Source organism: Geospiza fortis, unplaced genomic scaffold, assembly GCF_000277835.1.
Source record: "Geospiza fortis unplaced genomic scaffold, GeoFor_1.0 scaffold381, whole genome shotgun sequence".
NCBI lineage: Eukaryota > Metazoa > Chordata > Aves > Passeriformes > Thraupidae > Geospiza > Geospiza fortis.
The window spans coordinates 1,634,324-1,652,391 of record NW_005054348.1 but is presented as its reverse complement, the minus strand read 5'-3'; the positions used below and the strand labels follow the sequence as shown (position 1 = coordinate 1,652,391).

General features: G+C 37.0%; 1 protein-coding gene across 1 annotated transcript in view; it reads right to left on the bottom strand.

Annotated features, from left to right (window-relative positions):
* ERO1B (endoplasmic reticulum oxidoreductase 1 beta) overlaps positions 1-17,833 on the bottom strand; it is a 28,345-nt gene extending 10,512 nt beyond the window's left edge. The window contains exons 1-9 of the mRNA XM_005423224.2: positions 17,741-17,833; positions 13,688-13,807; positions 10,545-10,628; positions 10,087-10,128; positions 5,939-6,021; positions 4,119-4,192; positions 1,441-1,561; positions 1,304-1,350; positions 214-225 (exon numbers count right to left, since the gene is read on the bottom strand). Coding sequence (XP_005423281.1) covers positions 214-225; positions 1,304-1,350; positions 1,441-1,561; positions 4,119-4,192; positions 5,939-6,021; positions 10,087-10,128; positions 10,545-10,628; positions 13,688-13,807; positions 17,741-17,833 — 676 coding nt within the window. The remainder of the gene's footprint in view (positions 1-213; positions 226-1,303; positions 1,351-1,440; positions 1,562-4,118; positions 4,193-5,938; positions 6,022-10,086; positions 10,129-10,544; positions 10,629-13,687; positions 13,808-17,740) is intronic.
* Positions 17,834-18,068: the final 235 nt, after the last annotated feature.

Below are 18,068 nucleotides of genomic sequence, written 5' to 3'. Positions count from 1 at the left end.
TCTTTCCCTTATTTCAAAAGAAAGTATGAGTCCATTAAAAACATTTTCTGATCAATAACCTGCATAAACCAACTCTCTTGCTCTCTTATTCAATAACAGAAACATAACTTTCCTGCTGTCTAATTCGATAACAGTAAAGTGAATAAATCCAAAATCCAAAACTCTCTAATGCTTACTTCATTTCTGCAGGTCAAGGAAAATAAGATTACTTACCATCATCTCCTCCTTGGAGGGAAAAAAAAAAAGAAATGCATAAGCATTAAAAAGATAAATTTCCACAGCAAAGCAGTAATGAAACACAGACTTTAATACAAACACTCAAGAAGTGCAAGAAACCTTATTTAATTTATAAAAAATAGGCTACTTTCCTTCACTCCATTCTTGCTCCTCAAGACCACACAAGACTTGACACATTGTAATAATGAAGGTCACTAAGAAATTCAAATCTTAGTAGTAGCTGATTCACATATTCTTGAAAGCTGTACTTTAGCTTCAGAAAAATGGTGAAGAAGCCATAGTCTTTAGATTGCATTGGTCAACAATCAGTTCAGTGTTCCCTCCTGAAATTATGATCTCTGCAATAAACAATTCTCAAAATTCTTTTTATTTGTGTGTATCAGCTTTTAGTAATTATAAATATTGAGATATCTTGATTTTCTAGTGGATAGTGATTTTTTAACTGAATCTCTTGGCTAATAGTTAATTTTTAAGGGAAATAAGACACACTGACAGAGGAAAGCTGATTCATTTGAAACACCAGGTTATAGCTTTCAACTTAAATTTGAAAACAAATCCCAAGCTGTTAGAATACTTTTTTTAAACAATTTTGCACATAACTGATTCTTCGTAAGTGTCCAGTCCTTCAAATAATGCAATTATTTGTACACTTGCAACACATTGCACACTATGGATGAAAAATGTACAACCACATTATTCCAGGATAAGTATGAACTGAAGCGACTAAATGAAATGCTTTTTGAAAAAAGAAACAAGAATACAAAAGTGCATTCAAATTGGAAAACTACTGTGACACTTTGTAAACAGTTTGAGACTTACAATTTAGTTTTCATATCAGCTTAATTGACATTAATGAGCCTGTTAATAGGGATAAGATTAGGCATGTATGTAAAAAAGCATCACAAGCTTTAGTCTAAATATTGAAAATGTACAGCTGTCTCTACAGAAGAAATTAAAAAAGCAGAAAGCACACCTACAGACTGAATGTTGCTATCTGTATTCCTTGTACTGCAACAGTCACTATGTTAAAAGAAGTGCATTGGAAAATAAAACAGGCAGGACCCACCCCTACTAGGCGCCAGTGGATTTAAAGGACGATAGACAGATCGAGGCCTAAAAAATAAGTTAGAAAACACAAAGATCAGTTTTTAGCTAAACTGAGGTACAAGCATAAAAAACAGGCTTCCTCTCCCTCCCAATTACTTGAAGCAGTTTTCTTCATAAATGCTGTTCCACACTCTCCAAGCAGAAGGCCCCTTGTATCCAGTGTAACGTTCTGGATTGAGCAGCAAATCCACATACTGTGCATCTGGAGATCTCTCATCTAAATAGGAAACATTTTGTTACATGTGCTAAGTGATCAATTGGAAAAGATTTAACCAGTCTCACAGAACCAAATATAAACAAGAGGTCTCATATAATACTATTCTGTCTTCCAGTTGGATTTTAAGTACCATGTATGTAAAAATGCAGCAATATACACACTAAATACAAAGCTCAAAAGCACATAATCTATTCCAAAGTCTCCTGTGTCTTTCTAATTTCTATAATGTCTGATGATCATCTATGTGGCTTCTTTAAATCTACCATAAACACTTGACATGCACTGTATTCCCTGATCCTAGGCTAAGACATAAACAGTGTTTTGTTTTAAATGGCCTCAAAATTTAGGGTTTGTCTGGCAGTATTTAGTTGGGGGGGTTGCTTTTATGAAATGGGTATACTGCATACAGTAGGTTCTTAATAAAGACAAGATCAAAGTACTACATCTTGTAGCTGGTACATAGTGTAAATTTATTAGCTAAACTAATTTTTTCTCCAAATACCCTCGTATACTGGCAGAAAAGTCTGAATCACATTGCTTAACTGTACAAAACTTTCAGCATATTGCAGAATATATCTCCTGGTTACAACAGGAAGCATGTTACTTAAGTAGCCTTTCAACAAGCTATACCCTCATCTCAGAAGTTCACTACAAATTTCAGATAATTTATCCAAAGGAAATTGTGAAACAGGACTCCCTCTGCTTAAAAACACTGTAGAAACAGAAATTGTTTCAAGCTACAACTAGTAAAAAGCAGGAGGAATTCACCACTCTTTGAAATTCTAGGTCAGGACCAAATCATGCTTAAACAAACCCCACATACAATACAAGCCGAAAGTTCAGAGAGTTAGTCACAGGAATAGGCCAAGAAGTGCCACGTAGTACTTCCTCAGATATCAAAAAACCCCACAGAAACAGAGAGTGAAACTGCTCTAGAAAAAGAAATTATTCTGCATGAGCAGTTAAGCATTGCTTCAGCAGCAGCAAAAACAAAGAAAGGACACTGATACAAGACACACAACAATGAGTGCCAAATGAGAGAAAGTCAAATTACAGCTTTACTTATTTATTTGACAGTGTGGCTAACCTAAGCAGTTCCTACACTCCCTGATCACTTCAGGGTCCATTTTTCTTCTTGTTATCTACATATGACTGAGTCTATGTTCACTGCGGAGCCATGGAACAGAAAGATGGAAAGGTGACCCATGTTAGTAAGTTTTTTCAGCTGGATCAATTCTCTTATCTAGTTTATGATTAAGCCAAACAGGAAGAGAGGAGAAGAGAGCAAGGGTTTCTGCTTCCTCCCCATGACTCCCAGTAGTTATTTTATCTTACTCTCCCTGCCCTAGATGACAAACTCACCCGACAAGCCAGTTCATCACAACAGCGTGGGAGGTGGCAGGGAGATGGACACTTACTTTACCGCTATTTAGGTAAACCTAATCAGCTTACCATGCAGAAAGATGCACACCAGAGCCAGTGCAAAAAAAAACCACACTGGAAGAACACAGCTGGGGACAGCCTCCTTCAGCGGGGCATGATATAAGGAGAGACGGAGGTAGAATCAGGAACTACTTAAGTTAGTATTATTTCTAAAATAAATGCTCCTCAACTATACCTTTCACAGCTCATTATTACTAAAACGTGCATGTAGACAACTTGAAGATAGTAGAGACAGCAGCAGATAATTCTACATAACAGTTCAGATGTACAGTAATGCTCATCAGCTGTTACAGAAACAGCTCATATAGAAAGCGTTCAGATCAGACACAGCAGAAGTGCTGAAAGAGAAGTCCACTGCTAAGTCCACTGCAGCTGCTACTCTCAGATGACACCAAACACAAGCCTAAAGGTAAATGAAAACATCTAGCATTATGCCCTAAATATTCCTTGCATAGGAAGCTTTCTAAGGTATTTGTTAAAAAGGACTTCAGTTGTCAATCCTCAAGATGGCAATTTCCACGCTTATCTGAAAAACACTCCTTTGAACTTTGATTCTTACAAACAAATAAAAAGACTCACACACGTGAAGGAGAGGAAAGACACAATCTAGTATCCTAATGTTTTACCAATAAGAAAGTCCTTTCAAATGAGGATGCAGAAATCATTTGGAAATAGCAGGGCTGGAAGAGGAACAAACTCAATCCAAGCATAGTAAAATAGCAACAAAACAATATAGTAGTAAGAAATAACCAGTTGCAAGACAGACAAGCCATTTGACTTATATTTGTGCTAGATGCAATTTTTTTGTGAGAAGCTTTTTAAAAAAGTGTTAGCCCTCTCCCATTTAGCATCTTTTTTATTTACATAAATATCTCCTGTTCAATATACTAAAAGGAGGTAACAGTAAATGTGCACTGTGTAGGTTACCAAACACTCCTTGTAAAATTGCAAAAATTTGCACTTGGTGTGTATGATATGAGCTATCACATTTCTGTCACTTGGAACAAAAGTAAAACTTCTTAAAAATGGCTATTTGTACAGAAAACAAGATCTTTTGCATTTTTTGTGAGACAGCAAATAAAACAAACACTATGAAAAAGCTTAAACATTTTACCATCAAGTTCACAAAAATGATCCTGTGAATCATCGTATCTTGCCCAGTCAATGAAAGCCTCCTTACTTTGGTTACTGAGGGGGAAAAAAAAAATTGATTTTAAAATTTTTAATAAACAATGTCAATAAGAGCTTCTGAAAGAAATATAACCTACATATAGCTTGGAAGTGGATTCTGAGTCAGTATATCTGAAACTTGAGAATATATGGAGCTACTCCTTATTAACTGCAATGTGATTCAAGCAGGCATCAACTGCAATACTTTCAAAAGTCAACTTGATGTTGAGACAAAGATTTTACCATTATTTGAACAAACTGCAGTGGCTTCTCTTCTTCAGTAATATCATGGAAAAATATGTTCATAGTACATTTTTAACACATTTCAAAGTACTACTTTAGCAGCTGTCACTTTGAGGGTGGGGGAGGAAGGAATCACCCTATTTTCATAACCTGTACTTTCAATGAAAGCTACAATTGTTAGTGCCTTATTTTTTCTGGGAGACTAGATGCCTAAATCCCTCTTCTAAGCTAAAGTACTCTATGAATATGATTTGTCCTAAGCCATTTTAACAATGTTATTCCACTCACTCTAGCATTTTCAAAGGTGCACTGTACTAGAGAGACAAATAGTTTGAAGCTCCCACACTATGAAACACAAACAGTGCCAAAACCTTCCTTCTGTGACTGTGCAGCACAGAACTGCTGATGCCACACTACTGACAGCAAAATGTAAGCAAAGTTCAGATTGGGAACTTGCTCCAGGGTGCAGGGAAGTGCCTTGAAATAACAAAAACAACCTATTCTGTTAGATCAAATTAGCACCAGCTCAACGCAACAAACAGAGGCAATTCTACAAGACAAACCTCTAACCTTCTGCCAAATCACAATAGGAGACATACTTGGCATTAGGTGAGGAAATTCTCTGGTAATTACCAAGAGGCAAGATTTGATAACCACAAGAAATACAACTTATAAAGGAAAACAACTCAAAACCAAGAGGATAATGCACTGCTAGATAGGGAACATGGAGGTTTTCCTGCAAAGCACAAACTCGTCCCCCACTTGCAGGATCCATTACCTGCCCTCTTCCAAGTTTAATTATCTATCCTACTTCCATAAAGACATTTTCTCTAGCTCTCCATGGTCACATTCTTTTGCCTTACAGAAATGGAACAGAATTAATAATTTCTTACTTCCCCTAAAACACCACACACCTGGCAGAAACTGTCATTTTTTCATGGCACAAGAAAGAGTTTCAAAATCTTTACCAGGTAGAACTGCTGAAATTTGTGGGCAAAGACACCATATCCCACCATTAACAGTGAAAAATTGATTTTTCTATTTCTGCTTTTCAAAAGTGAGGAATCCACCAGAGTGCTATGTTTTCTAGATGCTGTTCCACAGACTTCTGTACCTAGAGGTAGCACCATCCTGAAGAACTCCTCCCACCCAACCTTGACAGTGCCATGCCATAAGCAAGATCACAGAATTGATCCAAGTTAAAAATAACTTTACCAACAACAAAAGTAATTCAACTCCCTGATCTGGTTAACTGAATGATCACAAATAGGCACATCAGTGCAACAGTGGGACAAAACTCTCTCAAAGTGGGACACCTCTTTTAAGTAGTATCAAAGCATACTTTAAACAACAAAAAAAGTCTACTTATCATTTAATACCTTTACTTTCAGATGTTCTTGCATAATTTCCCATTTACTTTCTAATGGGAAGTATGAAGAACAAAAACCACCACATCAGACAGAGGAAAAAAAATGTTCCTTTCTTACTATTTTTGTACTGTTGATGTAAATCACAGCATACCTTAAGGTACTGTTAACCGCTCCCAGCTTGTTAGCTTGCTCACAGTCTTCCAATTCTTTGGAATTATTTGCTGCTTTTGAATACTGTAAAAAAAAGTCATATTTAATATGCAAATGAATTACTGAAATCCTCAAGAACAGGTGTTGTGAAAGGTCTTTCTGAGTTTAGCAGTGAGTTCCCTAGTATTAGGGAAAATCCTCTAATTCTAGAAGCAGTCTGTGGTTCTGGAACATTTCTTACTTTGATTTTTTTTTCAGTTAAGTTAATCAGGCTGATTTCACTCTGAATTTAACTGCTACAGGGAATTCAGCTAAAGATGTCAAAATTTTGTTTTGCCTTTTGATTAAATTGAGTTATTTTGTTATGAAACCCCCTACATGGAGTATTTCAGATACTTATTTACCATTTTTTTTTGCAAGTATAATCATATGCCAAGTTTAATTTCATTTTAGTAGGTATATTTATTATTTTTGGCCATTTTCTCCTCATGTTTCCTTTAATCCAGCTCATCAGCCCACTTCAGATGTGCATGGGTCTGGAAGACAAGCTTTTTCAGCTGAACGCAAATTTTGCTTATTTTAAAGACAAAATGGAAATGTATAAGCTGAACTTTGATTCTGAAGAATTTTTTAAAAAGTAATCCACTAAAATGCTTACTTTTGGAACACGTCTAAGGAAAACATTTGAAGAATTAAAGATTATATTCCACTATTCTATAATAATATGGTTATGTAAGCAGGGAATTTAAGTCTGTGAGCTTAAAGCTCAGAAAGTTCTTCTACATTTAGGAAAATAAAAGGTAGTAACAATGCTGTCTTAAAAGATAAACTCAATTTCCTCCTTTTGGGGTTTTTTTGATTGGTGGGGGGGGTATGTGTATTTTTCCAGACTAAACCTCAGGTCAATTATTAAAACAAATAAATTATAGATTTTAAAAGAAAGAGCAATTTATTTCTGTGGACAGTTTTGTGGTCAAGATGCCAGAGGCAAAGTACCACCACAATACGTATCACTAAAAGAAAATAAATTTAATTATAACTGTTCAGATGAGTAAGCAAAATTATTTGCTTTTTAAAAATGCATTTGCCTGGACCAACACGAGGAAAAACAGCAGAAGACATAAGACACAAAGGAGATTAGAAAAAACAAACAATTTAAATCTTGTTAGGGACCTTGCCCATATATGCTTACTCCAGAAAGAATTTCTCACTCAATTTTCTTGTATTTGGCAGGCATTCTTCAGGATTGTATGGATGTTAAAAGGAAAAATGGGAACAAGGAATGGCCTTAACCTAGACTGAAACACATACTGCTGATGAAATAACATACGGAGATGCTGAAGCAAACATTCTGCATGTCTAGAGTTGCAAACCAATCCCTACCCTGAAGTGAAAAAAGGTTACTGCCAAGATTAGAATCCTAAATTTAAAGTTTCTAACAAAATGAACATTCAGGTTTCAAAACATGTTTCCAGTCTTTCCTATTCTCCAGTGTTTAATAGCAAGAGTAGCTGGATCAGTGCCCTGTGACCCCTGACAAGATCAAGACAAAATATCTGTTCTTGCCAACCAGGATCTCCTAAGGCCAGTTACTGGAAAAAAACCAGAAAAGAAGGGCAGGAAGTAAATTACGAAGTTGAATGTTGTAACCTGGAGTTACTGTATCCTGTCCTTTGCTTTAAAGATTAATACAGCTTTAATGTCTAGCCACAAAATATGCATTCAGCACTCAAATGCAACAGAACTGTAGAAAAGGAAATTACTGGGTGCCTCTACAGCACTATTTCAAAAGGCTTATGGTGGTGTCAAGAATGAAAAAGACATCCTCTATTGCTAACTGCACTCCTGTGGGGAAGCTTTACAAGTGTAACCTTGGTCTTTGCAGCTAGATGAGCATTCAAAAGAACTGTTTTCTTCATTGCTCAGCAAACAAAAAAATCCCCCACAAAAACCTAAATAAAGCTAGAAGTTTACAAGCTCCTCTACATTAGGAGAGAAAGGCAATGGAAAACTGGACAGAAGCCACAGAAAACCTCTCCACAGGATTCTACTGTGAGTATATCCATTCAAGAGATTGTAAGTGTCATTATTAAAAAGATGCCTTTGGTTATTTTCAGCTTTCCAACACCGACACTATCAGATGAAAGACAGAAACTGGACATGCACGTGTTCTCAGGGAAAAAAACACCCTTTTTTAAAATCCAGTACTTTACAGATAAGCCATAAGGTGTAAGACTTCCCAAATGGGAAATTAGCACAGGCTAATAGCACAGTACTTGCACAGTCCTTGAAACAAAACATTCATACTAAAATGAATTTGATATTTCCTTAAAAGGGATATTAAATGAGATTGTAAATTTTTAATTGGCTCTACAAAAGATCATTTAACTGAACCATAAGAAGAAAATGGCATAGGTAAGATTCATGTCCATTCTGAGGACAAATTTCACCCAGAAAATCAGCACATATTAATGCCTTCTACTACAGATTAAAGGTACAGAATTGCCTAACTTTCAGTACTGTAGCTGGTTTCAACAACCTGCAAGGCAACTCAAAGGAAACCACTGTAGTGAACATACAGCAAATGACAGCTTCCCAAAGAATCTATCCGACCTTCTTTATTGCGGTGAAAGCAAAAGGCATCCATTTTTTCACTTCCTAAATCCAATTTGATATGCTCATGTGAAGTATCCAAAGAACAGCATACTCTTTGGTTACTATTTAACACCTTATTTATGGCTCTCAAGATTAATCAATCAGGAAGCTCAAATTCAGAAAGAACCCTTAGTGAAACAGTTTTTAAAGTCTTACAGTCCCTCTCTTTAGGAGGCATTATGGCATTCCAGGAGTCATTTTCTCTACAATCAAGCTTGGAAGATAAAAGAGTCAATGAAAAAGAGAACTGGCAACACATTACTCAGCTAAAACACAAGATCTGCTGCCCAGAGATAGTGTCAGCTTTTCAGAAAAACTACTGCTGCTTGTGCTGGAACGGCAAACAACTGACATTTAGGTCATGTCAGTGAGAAAGACTTTTCTTCACAGAATACCAGGAACCTTTAAATGAAGAGGTAGTCTTTACTTCAGAGTGAGTTAACAATGTATGTGCAAAAGAAACAAGACTTCTTCCTCTTGAGCTAAAGCTTGGACAGATTTGCCTGCTCTTTTCCAGACAGCAGCACACAAGTCATCAATTCACAACAAAGTATTCATCTCAGCTATCTCTGATAACGTTTCTTGGCATGAGATCTAAACCTAATGCAAACACTCCTGCTCATAAGTCCTTAATGATCTGGTGAACTACACCCAGTCTGCCCTGTGAGGTAGAAAGCACTGGGGAGGATGGAGATACGATAGTTAAGCAAGAGGTAAGTGTCTACAACACAGTCAAGGCACTCAACAGGAAGATCTCTCATTTGGGCACCATTAACTCATCAACTGCTAAAATCCTCATTCTTGGGCACTGTGTTTCAGATGTGTGGGATTTGTGGGTAGTCCTTCTGCTCTGACCTCTTTTCCTAGGCCTCTTGACTTTTTAGCTTTGCTAAGATCACTTGGTGATTTAGAAAGGATGGCTTGGAGAGATGCAAGCAAAAGCCAACAGCACAGACTGACTGCTTAAGTTTGCACTGGCCACTTTGGCCCAACTGTCTTTAGACTAATGACCAAATAATCTCTGGACTAATGACCTCTTGAAAATAAGGCACAGCCGAACTCCATGTATCATTTGGGTTCTTTTAATATGAGATGTTGTGATTACTTATGATTGTTAAAAAAGATTATGCTTCTACTGCCTCTGTGCATCTTAGCCTGTAGCTTTTTAAAAGGTGGCCTGTACTCAGAAATGAAGCAACAATTCTGCATCAGGCATTCTGTGGTCATGCACTGCTGTCCCTTGTCATTCATTGATTGAGTCTGCAGCAGCTCTCCAGCAATGACAGACTCAAAATGACACAACAGTACCAGCTATGTCAGAAACACTACTATACATAAAGGCAAAAAGGTAAAGCCACATACAGGAATTGATCACTTAACTATTTCGTCAGTATGCGAACACTGAAGGTTTATACTAAAAAGTCACATAGCTGTTATAAACTTAGGATTAAAAAAACAAAACAGAAAGAACTTCAAAAATTAAGGAGTACTTACTTTATTAGAGCTCCCAGCCTTAATTCCGACAGGTATTTTGCTCTAGAAACAAAAAATAAATCACAGCTTTTACACTGCTCATAGAAATACTTGATTAAAAACTACAAATTAGGTATCATTCCTATAGAGGTCAAAGCAAACTTGTTTTTTGAAAAATTAACTTGCTCCTTTGCCTTATCAACATGTTATATGCAAAACCGCGCTAGAGTCTAGAAGAGATTAACTCTTGAAGCTATCTGCTTTCTCCATAAAATGACTAAGACCTTAAAATATTTTGGTTGTATTTAGACTTTTGGCATAGAAAAGAAATTTGTCACTTTCACTTAAACTTAAGTTCTCACTAGAAAGTATTGCTAGTAGTGCTTGTATCATTAGCTAGTACTATAGTACTAACCACTGCAATTTAGCAAATTTTTTGCCAAAACCCCTTTTTCTATTACATATTATTCAATCCATACCTCAGGACAAGGCTCTACATGACAATCTTTGATAGAACAATGGCCATCGTCAGCCCAAAATGGGCATGGTCTCTTCAGGTTGACCTAAACATACAAAACCAGAAGTTTATAGTTCACACTGACATAAGGCAACTGTAGAAAAAAAGCTCTCAGTATCAGGAAATCCTTTAAATTCTTTTAATTAGTTTCTCTAACTACATAAGATGAAGCTTTGTGCAGTAAAACTGTTAATGATAATGGTCTCCAGTGAATGAACACAAACACATAATATATTAAAGCAGAAATTAAATCTCTCACTATTAAATTGGAATTGAAATTTACTGATTGAAGTAAGTGCTTGGATGGTTTTAGATTTCAAAATCAAACTAAAAACAGATTATTATTTTTAAATGTTAAGGATATTCCTCAGTCAAAAAACCCCCGACAAGACATTTAGCAGATGGTACAACTTCTTAGAAGTGATGACAAATATCTTCTCATTACAGCTCAAACCTTGCAAGCCCAGATACAATAAAAGCAGAGATTTTAGGTTGCCTCCCCTCATTTCCTCTACTCAACACACAAACATCATTTCTAGAAAAAAATAATGCAAAATTATGTTTTGTACTTGTTCATTCATTTCTTTTCAAATAAAGCACGAAATAGTTTTACATTCCACATCACCTTCACAGTAAGGCCCATCATATAAAACTTTCACCTCCCACCAATTTCTATCATAAAAGATCAGCTAAAACATTTAAATTACAGCCTTCTTCAAAGCAAACTCTCACAATAAAAAAATGCTTACACACTGAGGAAGGTATAAGTAACTAGGCAGTCACTGTTTTTGCACAGAGGAATGCTGTAAATAAAATAAAAAAATAACGTGCTGCCTAAACTGCAGAATAATTCAGAAAGAACACATGGGAATCAAGATGTACTAGTCCAAGAATGACTGAAGAGCACTGAAAAGCAGTACACACACAAACTGAGGTTGTATAGCACTTGTACTTTCATCAAACCAATCATGTGCTGTCTACATGGAACATCCAATCATCTTCAGGGCATGAGGTATTGTATTTCATTATTATCACTCACAGTATTATTCAGTCCTTTCACAAATTAAAAGACATTCTTGATCATGAGGTTTCCACAGTTGGTGTGTTTTGATGTATAAAATTGGAGACAAAAAAGTTTATTTCCTTCATTGGCAAGTGTTCTACTATTTAGAAACCACCTAGCACAACTTCTGCAAGACTTCATGAAGTTTTTTCTGGCCTTTAAATAAAAACTACTTCATCCATTCAGTATTAAGGTTTGAGATATTCTATACCACCACACATCATTGCCAGGGGCAGGGAACAGGGAGAAGGGGTTCTTTCCAGTGGAGAAAATGTGGCAGCAGGAGTCGTCTGATATTGTCTATTATTGTTTTCAGCTCTGTGTGAATCACTTCTTTTCCTATGCCCTCTGTCATTAGTACTGTTGCTATTACTGTTCATTTTCTTATCTCACTGCTGTTTCCAGAAAACTGTTCTTATCTCAACTCATGATCTTCACCTTTTGTGTCTCCAATACTTGCCTCCATCATGACTTAGCACGGAGAGGGAGAAGAAAACAGGGGAACAAGAGTGAGCGGTGCGTGGTTTGGTGGAGAGTACTATTCCTAAACCACAACACCTACCTTCACAATTTCCACATCCATTTATGTGCTTAAAAGAACTTCCATCATTCTGCACAGGGATATCAAATGAGCCGTTGCTTATTGAAACAGGAAAGGGTGAAGAATGTTCTGACAGACTTAGTTTGTTCGTTCAACACGAATTCTTCCCTGCCACCACTGGAAGTACTAAGTGAAGTGTGCTGGGTGGGCTGCACACAGACAGACCCTTGGAACCGCTCATCTATTACAAAGATCAGTAGAAAAGATGAGGCAGGACTGCAACACTCCTTTAGAGCATGATCTGCAGAACTGCTGTTGAAATGAACATTAGCTCTAAATTTGCAAGATGAAGTTACTGTTGTATGAAGTCTCATATACCTGTTGCTCCTCATCCTCATGTACTTTGTTTTCTATCTTTCTGTTGCCTCTGGAGAATCTCATTACCACTGCTATGTGATGTATTAGTAGTGAAGTTGCACACATCCTGTTTCTCCTGAAAAGTGAATTTAGAACTATATCATGTAGCAGGAGATTCAAGGTGCAGTTGAATGTACATTACACTGCTTGCTCAAGGTAGAAAGTTAGACTCTAGTGCTTTCTTCTCCTTCTGCTCACTCATAACCCCCATCTTGCCTGAGTTTAATATTTGTCCGATTCCAGATCGGCCAGATGACTTCTTATATCCTGAGGAGAAAAAACCCCAAAACCAACAAAAAAACCCCAACAAAATCAACAAAACTTTACCAACAAAACTCCCTGCCAAATGACAAATGGAAACACCCTAACTAAATATCTACCAGGTTAAAGAGATGCATTGCTCTAACTGAGAGGTAAAAGTATCAAAGGGGCAGGATGCTGCTCTAGGGGAGTGTGAGCTCTCTTTTCCAGTGGCAGGCAGCCACCTGATTAGCTCAGTCAAAATGCAACTTCACTTTCAGGTTAAGCATATCTGAAAACGGAAGTATCAGGCTTCAAATCTTCATTTGCACATCAGATAGTAATACAGACAAAAAATGCTTCAAGTAATAAAAAGTGATATTACATACTACTTGAAAAAGGAACAGTTTTACCTATTTTTCAAAATAATAACAAACACTAAAATCAGAAACAAGACAGTAACTTATTAGAAAAGTAAATCATGCCAATATTTCCATTTCAAATTACACACATTTCTTAGCAGATAAGCACTTCATGCTGTCATAAAATGCTAAAATATGATCCTTTTCCAGTGCCTTTTGCAAAGACACTATCTTTAAAATTACGACTTATCAACTGAATGAAACCAGTCATAATTTACTGTCACTGACTCCAGGATGAACACAGCAAACAAGACTTATTACCAACATAACTGTCAGGGACTAAAAACCTGCTTCAACCAAATTAAAAAGCTGTGGGCTTCTAATAGGCAGCTTAACACTGGCAAGTTGACTTGATATGCAATTCTTGCTATATTTTCTGCATTTTATTTAAATTATTCAGAAAAATACCATTCTAAGTGTACCTTGTAATATCTGAAGTAATCACGTTCTTGCAGTTTCTGTATTTTGGGAAAGATCTTGAAAGTATTGAAGTCATCGATGCTTTCTATGTCACATAAACAGTCATCTAGGACTCCTGTGAGCTATTGAAAAAATACATAAACATTTATTTTAATATAGAAATAGAATATTAACTGCAGAAAAATCTTTTAAAGAGAAAAAGATGGTAATTGAAAGAAATACTAGTGAAATGAAGTTCCATAGCAAATATTTCTCATCACAAAATACTCTGTAACACACCTCATAAAGTAAAACTGTAGCACTTTGAGCTTAAGCCCACTTCCAAATACATTGCTAAATCAATGTTAGCAAGATTAATTTCACCCCTGAAATTTGTTGACACTTTCAGCATACAGAACTTTTTGAAGAATGAGCAACAAGAATTTCCAAATTACAAATATACGGTATATTAGCAAAGTTCCATATCAACTGTTCTCCTACCAAATGCTCACAAGTCAAATTGCCTAAAAAAACCCTACAATCACACACTGTCATCTTATTTTCATATTTCTGCTCAAAGTGTGAAAACACTCCATCTAGTTTCCTTAGAGGCACGGGGAAAAGGAGTGTAGGTTCTTCTGTGCCCAAGAAGTTTGCAATTTCACAAATAAATACAAGGAAAACCAGGCACAGGAATCTATATTTCAATGCTGTGAATCTATCATGAAACTGACTGACTTTTCCAGGCCTCATCCCTCTTCTTGTGCCAGGACAGCAAGCTGTACTGCCACTGCACTAGGTTAGGACCACCTCTAGGAAAAGCAGCACCAACTGCAAGTGCTGAAGTTCTACTGCCAACACAGAAAGGGAAGGCAGGACAGCGCATGTAGCAGAGAGGGCAGCTCCAACTAACACCACAGAGTAGGCTATGGAAACACTCTTGCTGAGACCCTGGTGGTGTCTTATTGAAAGGTGGAAATACCGAAAGCCTGATTCTATGCACAGTTATATCATAAATTTCAATAAATCTAAACTAACTCTCTTAGGCATAGCTTCTTAAACTACTACAAACATGTCTGAAGGCTTCAGAACATGCTTAAAAGGGAATGGAACCAAACACTGGTGGTTACTACTTCTGTTCTTCATTGACATCCATTATGGCCTAGAAATTACTTAAAATAGAAATGCCCACACATCTTATATCTTGCATGGGATTAGAAGAACTTCTAACTATTGAAATGTTATGTGGAAAAGGAGACAAAAACTATTTTATGCCTTTTTTTTTCTTCCACAGATTTCACACAGATGAGATTATGAAATCATCTAATCTGTTTTATGCATGATAAATCACTCCTGTACTTTACAGAACAGATACCCTTATATAACCAAGCTTGATGTAAGAGCCACTAGAAAACAAATTGTAGGCTTATGCTCCTTTATAAAGCATAAAGGAGGCCTGGAAAAGGGATTTCCCCCAACTCTCTGTGAGAATAAAGACGTGAGGATATGGCAATAAAGCACTTAAGTGGAAAATTCACCTTATGTAGATCCTACTTTTCCTGAGGCACTAAATAGGCTGTCACAATTCTGTAGAGCAGACATGGCAATGAAGTAAAGCTAATCTAAGGAAAAATACTTTAAACAAATTTTTTTTTCCTGCTGTTATGCTTGCCTTGTTAATCAAACCTGGGCAAACAACTGTCAAAGAGCCAATGTGTAATTACAGGTTTTTCACAGTCCACATGACTGCCAACTTCAAAGTCAGAAGAAAAAGCTTGTTATTAATGATGCTTACAGAGAGGAAACTCCCATGCACTTTAGTCTATAATAATTTTATTTAAAAGTTGAAATTTTCTTATTGATCACACACAGGCAGAAATCTGTAAAGGCGCAGCCCTTACAGGTAACACTATACCACAAAGCAAACAGCATAACATTGCATTATAATACAAAAAAGGCAAAGAGATAACTGGTCATTTTGCTCAAATATTACTGAACTGTATAAATAGGATAATACATGGAAGTTTTTTTGGACTGAGAAGATAAAGAACTGGAAACTATTTTGATGACCAGCTCGTAAGGCTATCCACTGCTTACAAAAATAATTTTACCATCTATGGAAAATGCTTTTTCAGGGGAAAAATGTCCCAGGTAAATGCAATAGTTATACTCAGGGTCTAATCCTCAATGAAAAATAAAAAGCTGCAGCCATTTTATTTAACTAAGACCTCAATTCTAAAAACAACTTTGAAAATGCAGAACAGTTTACCTAGATCAATGAAGTTTCAGAAATGAATCCTCAAAAACTAGAACTGATCTAGGAAATTATGAAGAGAAAAAATAATTCAGAGTACTAGAGCAAGCAAACTAACTTTTCATTTTTTTTCCTCCTAACTTTTCCAGAACTGGAACAGTTAGCTTCCTGTATACATTAAATTACAAAAATCAATGTTTCCTTGGAAAGCATGCTCTAAAATTAAACTAAGCTGTATCTGTACCAAACCACAAATTATAAAATACTTTAATAGCATGCATGAAACACTAATACTGCACAGCAGTGGAGCCAGTTCACAGCACAGTGATGCAACAGCAACACTGGCTTCAAGTACCCCAGTCAGAGGTTTTTTAATTAGTCTAAGTGCAGGCTTCAGTGCTCTCACTCACAGTGTAACACTCCAAGAACATGTAGAAGATAGTTTCATTTTTGTCAGCATCTGGATCTTCCAATTAATTTGTTTTTTTCAAATTGGAGATACCAAAATAAGAACAGTGTACTACACAGTTAAAACTACGTATTGCAAGACCTACTTTGTTATTCACACAATCGGTACTTCGCCTTTTTTTAATTGAACTACACTAGTTAACTTAGTCTACAAATATAAAGTCAAACTCTAAGTACTCCAAGTTATCACACTTTCATTATGGTGGGCAAGTACCATGGTTTCTTTTCATCTGTTAATTACTTTGAGCTCTAAATAAACTGTAAAAGCATTAGCCTACTATCATTTGTGTTCAAGAAGTCATCTGAAATGGTGCAGCTGCTATTTTTTCTACCTTTCCAATATGCTTATCAAAGTACTTCCAAGTGTTGTCAAACCTAGTTTAGTTCTTGAACAGGTATCAGAGCTATACTGGAGAAGTGAAATTTTTAACTTATCTTCTCCAAGATAAATCAACCTTTCAGAAGAAAAGGTCAATGTCCAACCTGCATCAACATCTCCTTATAAAATCTAGAAAGAAAAACACAGTCAGCACTTTAATATTAAGGAAAAAAGGCTGAATAAATGCATTTAATAAGCAATCTATTCATATAAACAACCTTATTAGTGTTATCAGGCTGTTGTACTTTAATTGCTTCGACACTTAGAAGACCATCTGGGACACCTTGTTTTGTTCCTCAGACATTTCAGCTTGCCATGGCTGCAGAATGAGAGAACAGCCTCAGGTAACATGACTCCAAGAAGTATTGGTTAGTTTATTGTTCCCTGCACAAGCCAAACTCTGAACTCAATATGCTGACAATTTCATGAGAGAGCAACAACCAATCTCTCTGCCAAGCACCACAAAAATCCCCATGCCACTTTATTCAGCGCTTCTTTAAGAACTCCATTTCAATTAGCATTTAGTTATGCTAAAATAGTTACTAAAATAATGTTAATCAGAGACAGCCTCAACTTACATCAAAAAAACCTGCAATAAAAGTTATCTATGCTACTGTCATCACCACCTTGGGTGGCCACATACAGTATAGCATATTATGCAACTCGGAAATTTAGAAAATGTAAGAGAAATATTAATCCAGAGGACAAGCTTTGCTCCACGTGGACGGTGTATTCCTCAATAAACTCTCTCCAACATCTCTGGCCCAGCTGAAAGCCTCTCCTACTTGACACCAGCGATCATATCAGTCACGGTCACACAGTGGACGAACAGCGAGCTCCTAACTACCGACACATGTCCTCCTAAAGCTGGGAACGCAGCTTACAGAAGGAAGGACTGCGTGTTCTCATCCTTGCCGGTAATGTGGGCAAACAGACACAACCTAAGCACAAGCCAAGCCCTGGCATTGGCATCACCATTGGAACATATGGCTTCTCACAGACTTCATCAGGGGACCGAACTTTCTGCCTGAAGCCACGGGCATGATCCAATCGGGAGCTCCCCGACATATCCCGCTGACTGATGCTACCTGTGGTTCCCAGGCCAACCAACTTCTCCCAGCAGACCGGCGGCACCGACCCCGGGCTGGATCCCGGCAAGTGCCAGCCGCAGGGCGTGGAAGGAGAAGGACGTGGGCTGCAGACTCCAATAAGAGATTCCCCGATTTCTCCGCGGGGACCCGACCCATGACACGGCCCAGAGCTGCCCTCTCCCCTACAACCTCCCGAAGCGACCTCACCTCCC